Below are 6,000 nucleotides of genomic sequence, written 5' to 3' on the forward strand. Positions count from 1 at the left end.
AAAGAGACAGAGAGAGAGAGCAAGAGAGAGAGAGAGAGAGAGAGCCTATAGACAGAGAGAGAGAGAGAGAGAGAGAGAGAGAGAGAGAGAGAGAGAGAGAGAGAGAGAGAGAGAGAGAGAGAGAGAGAGAGAGAGAGAGAGAGAGAGAGAGAGAGAGAGAGAGAGAGAGAGCCTATAGACAGAGAGAGAGAGAGAGAGAGAGAGAGAGAGAGAGAGAGAGAGAGAGAGAGAGAGAGAGAGAGGCTATAGACAGAGAGAGAGGGCTGTTGTGAATGTGGGACACACCTTCAGAATATAGTCTCACTAACAAACAGCATGAATCAGAACACTCTGGGAGGTCCAATCAGTGTGCTGTGTTCTGTCAGAACACTCTGGGAGCTCCAATCAGTGTGCTGTGTTCTGTCAGAACACTCTGGGAGCTCCAATCAGTGTGCTGTGTTCTGTCAGAACACTCTGGGTGCTCCAATCAGTGTGCTGTGTTCTGTCAGAACACTCTGGGAGCTCCAATCAGTGTGCTGTGTTCTGTCAGAACACTCTGGGAGCTCCAATCAGTGTGCTGTGTTCTGTCAGAACACTCTGGGAGCTCCAATCAGTGTGCTGTGTTCTGTCAGAACACTCTGGGTGCTCCAATCAGTGTGCTGTGTTCTGTCAGAACACTCTGGGAGCTCCAATCAGTGTGCTGTGTTCTGTCAGAACACTCTGGGAGCTCCAATCAGTGTGCTGTGTTCTGTCAGAACACTCTGGGAGCTCCAATCAGTGTGCTGTGTTCTGTCAGAACACTCTGGGAGCTCCAATCAGTGTGCTGTGTTCTGTCAGAACACTCTGGGAGCTCCAATCAGTGTGCTGTGTTCTGTCAGAACACTCTGGGTGCTCCAATCAGTGTGCTGTGTTCTGTCAGAACACTCTGGGTGCTCCAATCAGTGTGCTGTGTTCTGTCAGAACACTCTGGGTGCTCCAATCAGTGTGCTGTGTTCTGTCAGAACACTCTGGGAGCTCCAATCAGTGTGCTGTGTTCTGTCAGAACACTCTGGGTGCTCCAATCAGTGTGCTGTGTTCTGTCAGAACACTCTGGGTGCTCCAATCAGTGTGCTGTGTTCTGTCAGAACACTCTGGGAGCTCCAATCAGTGTGCTGTGTTCTGTCAGAACACTCTGGGAGCTCCAATCAGTGTGCTGTGTTCTGTCAGAACACTCTGGGAGCTCCAATCAGTGTGCTGTGTTCTGTCAGAACACTCTGGGAGCTCCAATCAGTGTGCTGTGTTCTGTCTGTTTACACATCTGGTTTATTTTGTTATATTAACTTCAGTCGTAACTGGTCCTTTCCATCTATAAATCCTGTTCACCAGAGTCCTTATAAGAATCAAAGACTGAAACATCTCACTCCCTCGCTAGTGTTCTTCCTCTCAGTGTTCCCCTCTCCCTCTCGATCGCTGTCTCTCTTTCTCTGTCTCTCTCTCTCTCTCTCTCTTGACCTCTGCCTCTCTCTTGACCTCTCCCTCTCTCTTGACCACTGCCTCTCTCCCTGTCTCTTTGTTTTCTCTCACTCTCTCCATCACCCTCTCTTTCTCTCTCTGCCTGTCTCTCTGTCTGTCTCCTCTCCTTTTGACCTAGTCTTCATCATTCTGCCTCATCCATCTCCTTCTCAGTCTCCTTTTCTTCTGGCGCTCCCCCCTCTCTCCCTTCTCTCCCGCTGTACTCTCCCTCACTCCCTTCTCTCTCCCTCTCTCTCTCTTTCTCTCTCTCCCACTCCCTCTGCCGGTCTCCTTTCCTTCTTCCCGGTCTCCTTCTGACCCGGTCTACCTCTCTCTCTTCCTCCCTCTCCCTCTGTCCAGGAGAAGCGTCTGTCAATGAGGATTGAGGACATCAGTGATCACCCACACCGTATGTCCAATCTCCACCCACCTATTATATTAGAATTATATTAACGACTCCATAGGCAAATCATTAGCCAACCATGTGTTATCCTTTGCCGCGGTTACTCCACCTCCTTAAAGCCCTCCACCACCCCAACCCCCAAGCTTGACCTGCCAACTGAATCTCATTCAGGAATCCGAGGGGAACCATTTGGAATTGCGAACAAGGTGTATTTTAATTGGCCATATGGTGCAACATCTCCCTCCTCTCTCCGCACAGAGAAAGCGAGGGATGAGGAGAGAGAAAGCGAGGGATGAGAAGAGAGAAAGCGAGGGATGAGGAGAGAGAAAGCGAGGGATGAGGAGAGAGAAAGCGAGGGATGAGCCAAATGAGTTACTAATGAAGGCAGGTAGTCAGTCGTTAGTGGCCAAACTGTCTTTCCTCCTTCAGCTAAACGGCACAACTGTCTGGCTAAGACCAAGTAGGGAATGGATGTGAAACGAAGTGATGCCTGGTGCTTCAAATCAGTGTTCTAAGTCTTCTTCCCGCATGCAGGCGGCTGGGGATTGATCTCTGATTGGTTACATCCCAGTATAACACAGTGCACTTACACTGAGTGTACAAAACATTAAGAACACCTGCTCTTTTCATGACACAGACTTACCAGGTGAATCCAGGTGAACGCTATGATCCCTTATTGATGTCAGTTGTTAAATCCACTTCAATCAGTGTAGATGAAGGGGAGGAGACAGGTTAAAGAAGGATTTTTAAGCCTTGAGACAATTGAGACATGGATTGGGTATGTGTGCCATTCAAGATGGCAAAACATATAAGAGCCTTTGACCGGGGGGTATGGTAGTCGGTGTAAGGCACACCAGTTTGTGTCAAGAACTGCAACGCTGCTGGGTTTTTCACACTCAAAAGTTTCCCGTGTGTATCCAGAATGTTCTCCCACCCAAAGGACATCCAGCCAACAGCTGGCCACTGGTCGGAAATGGTTCATTGATGAAAGAGGACTTAGGAGGGTGGCACGAATTGTGCAGAGCAGCAGACTGTCTACAATTAGTCAACTGACAGTCCAGTACAACATTGGTGCACAAAGACCCATAATAGAACGCACAACTCGTCGTACACTGACACGAATGGGGTTTGGCAGCCGACGACAGAGATCCACTTCTTTCAGCAAAATTCAAGAAAATGCGGTTACAGTGGGCTAAGGACCAAACATTTTAGAATTTGAGAAACATTTCCTGTTCTGATGAATCCCCGGTTCCTGCTGTTTCACGCTGACGGGAGGACTAGGGGTATGGAGAAAAACACAGGAGTACATGCATCTGCCATGTCGCGTGTCAACATTACAGGATGGTGGTGTGATGGTGTGGTGGTGTGGTGGTGTGATGGTGTGATGGTGTGGGGTGTGATGGTGTGATGGTGTGGTGGTGTGATGGTGTGGTGGTGTGGGGTGTGATGGTGTGATGGTGTGGGGTGTGATGGTGTGGTGGTGTGGGGTGTGATGGTGTGATGGTGTGGGGTGTGATGGTGTGGTGGTGTGGGGTGTGATGGTGTGATGGTGTGGTGGTGTGGGGTGTGATGGTGTGATGGTGTGGGGTGTGATGGTGTGGTGGTGTGGGGTGTGATGGTGTGATGGTGTGGCGTGTGTTTTCATGGCACATATTGGGCCCCTTGATAAAAGTGGAGCAACGTTTGAATGCCACATATCTGAACATCATAGCCAATCAGATGCATCCCTTCATGGCAACAGTGTATCCATCTGCTAATAGATTATTTCAGCAGGATAATGCTCCATGCCACAAGGCTAGGATTGTCCAGGAATGGTTCCACGAACACATACTGCAGTGGCCTGCCCAGTCACCAGATCTCAATACAATTGAGTGTTTGTGGGATGAGATGGAACCAGCTATTTGTAGTATAGATCCTCTACCAGCCAACTTGACACAACTGTGGGAAGCATTGGAGTCAACATTGGCCAGCATCTCTGTGGAACGCTTTGAATACCTTGTAGAGTCCACAAATTGAGACTGTTCTGAGGGCAAAAGGGGGTGCAACTCAATATTAAGAAGGTGTTCCTAATGTTTTATACACTCAGTGTATATAATCACAACCTTTAAAACCTATTTTAAACAAGGTGCAGGAATGATAGTAAAGGGAACCATATAGGCCTAATCCAACCTATGTAGTCTAGTGAGCCTGTCAGACATCCATAGTATAACCTACTTGACTATTCTCTTTACTAAATCCACTTAAACAATCTATTGTGACATGGAGTCAACCAGGTGGCCTAACCTAAATAATCCACTTAAACAATATATTGTGACATGGAGTCAACCAGGTGGCCTAACCTAAACGACACTATTAAATAAGGTTTTGAGTGTTTTATGTGGGAAATAAGCTATCACTTACGGTAGAAGACGTACTGCGTGAAATTGGACCAGACTTTCTCAGGTGCGTAATGGCTGATGGAAGAGGCGGTGAGCAACGAGTTACAGGCAACGATGTGGAACCCGCTCTCCGACAGCATGTCAAAGGCCCGCTCCAGGTGACAGAACCGGAGGAAGAACCGGGAGGTGTACCTGTCCGCAGCCCTGTCTGCGTCTAGGCTCTCATTCAGGGTGTTTCCAAACACCTCTTTGGCGAGGCCGATCCTTCCACTGATGAAGATTCTGGGTACTACTTTTTTGGATTTGGGGTCAATCTGACTGTCTTTGCCCCCCGGTGCCGCGCACGTGCCTTTGAAACCGACGGTTATGTATCCATATCTCCCGTCCAGAGAGTATGAGGAATATATCCTCTGGTCGCTGCTTAGCGACGCGTCGTCGAAATCACTGTGAAACGGGTCGTCCTGAAATGTTTTAGATTCCTCGGAAACCAACAGTTTGACCAGTTTGGGCAGTTCAAAGTATTCTGCTTCCCGTTTTAACCTTCCTTTCTCCGGGAAGTGATCGGGTAGGACGACCTGCTTATCTCTCAAATAATCCAATACATATCTGAACAGAAAACCATCTCTGTCGATAAAATAACGTCCCCTGAGGTCCCGCGCCAAGTCGTTCGACGAGGACCCCTTCTTGGTGGAGAATAACCGTCCCAGTAAGGAATTGGGGATGCTTGTTAAAGTATGTAGACGAGTATAGTATACCTGTCCTCCTACGTTTAGTTCAATAACATCAGACGGCGGGTTTTGCACCGACCCTGTTTCTTTAGCCGGCTGGGTTTTACAATTCTCACTCAGTGCCATTTTTAGTTCATGCATAAAACCAAATCCCGGTCAAGGTGCGGCGCGCAGATGTTCCCAAAAAGTTTTCAATCTATATGGGATGGAATGTGCATGTCTTCTGTTGAATTAAATCGGTCACCACATGCAGTGCACGCATCTTTTTACACACATCCATTGCTGTGAGTCCATTAATATAATCATACAGTGAAATCATCGTGAAATCACCATTATTCCATAATCAATTGAACATATAATTGATCACCTCTGCACTTCAGTCCGTTCTGGATAAAAATGTCAAACTTCTTTGATTCTGCAAGGCAAGCTCCTGTCCTTGTTTTTTAACAGTCCATTGTAACTTTATCTGCCCGAATCAATGGCACGTTCGCTGTCCACAGAGACTGTGCTGAAATTGCCGTGCGCGTGCTATTATTTTCTGAAAGTGAAGATGGAATCCCGACGCCGGTGCTGCGCGCTCCCATCTCTACGTCTCCAAACTGCTGTGCAGAGAAGAGAGCAGAAATAACGGTCAGGCTGGCACTGGAGTGAAAACGGTTACGATTATGTTTTTCCAGCGGTGCGTGGAAAAAACATAATGGAGAGTCACGTCTTACATCATCATCTTAAAGGAAAATTACGTTTGAAAACGTGCGACGTAGCGTAACCTACATTCTGAATGATATTCCATAGAAAATATATTAACATTCTGCAAAGTAGCCTAATAGGCTATAATAACATTTGAGTTTGAATTTAATTTGGGGATTTCCATATGCTGAAACATATCAGGTGACTAATTAAAAACCCTGTATGATATAATTAGCAAAAACTAAATAACCTCACTATCCGTTTTGTTGCTTCCCATGATTTATCTATGCTGATGAATAATGTCTGTGCTGCGCTATGGTACAGTGATTGGACT

At 47.1% G+C, this 6,000-nt stretch overlaps 1 protein-coding gene across 1 annotated transcript in view; it reads right to left on the reverse strand.

Annotated features, from left to right (window-relative positions):
- Positions 1-5,648, reverse strand: part of LOC139574761 (BTB/POZ domain-containing protein KCTD16-like) — a 50,566-nt gene extending 44,918 nt beyond the window's left edge. The window contains exon 1 of the mRNA XM_071399629.1: positions 4,274-5,648. Within this exon, the coding sequence (XP_071255730.1) occupies positions 4,274-5,120 (847 nt within the window). The 5' untranslated portion in view covers positions 5,121-5,648. The remainder of the gene's footprint in view (positions 1-4,273) is intronic.
- Positions 5,649-6,000: the final 352 nt, after the last annotated feature.

Source organism: Salvelinus alpinus, chromosome 4 (assembly GCF_045679555.1).
Source record: "Salvelinus alpinus chromosome 4, SLU_Salpinus.1, whole genome shotgun sequence".
NCBI classification, from domain to species: domain Eukaryota; kingdom Metazoa; phylum Chordata; class Actinopteri; order Salmoniformes; family Salmonidae; genus Salvelinus; species Salvelinus alpinus.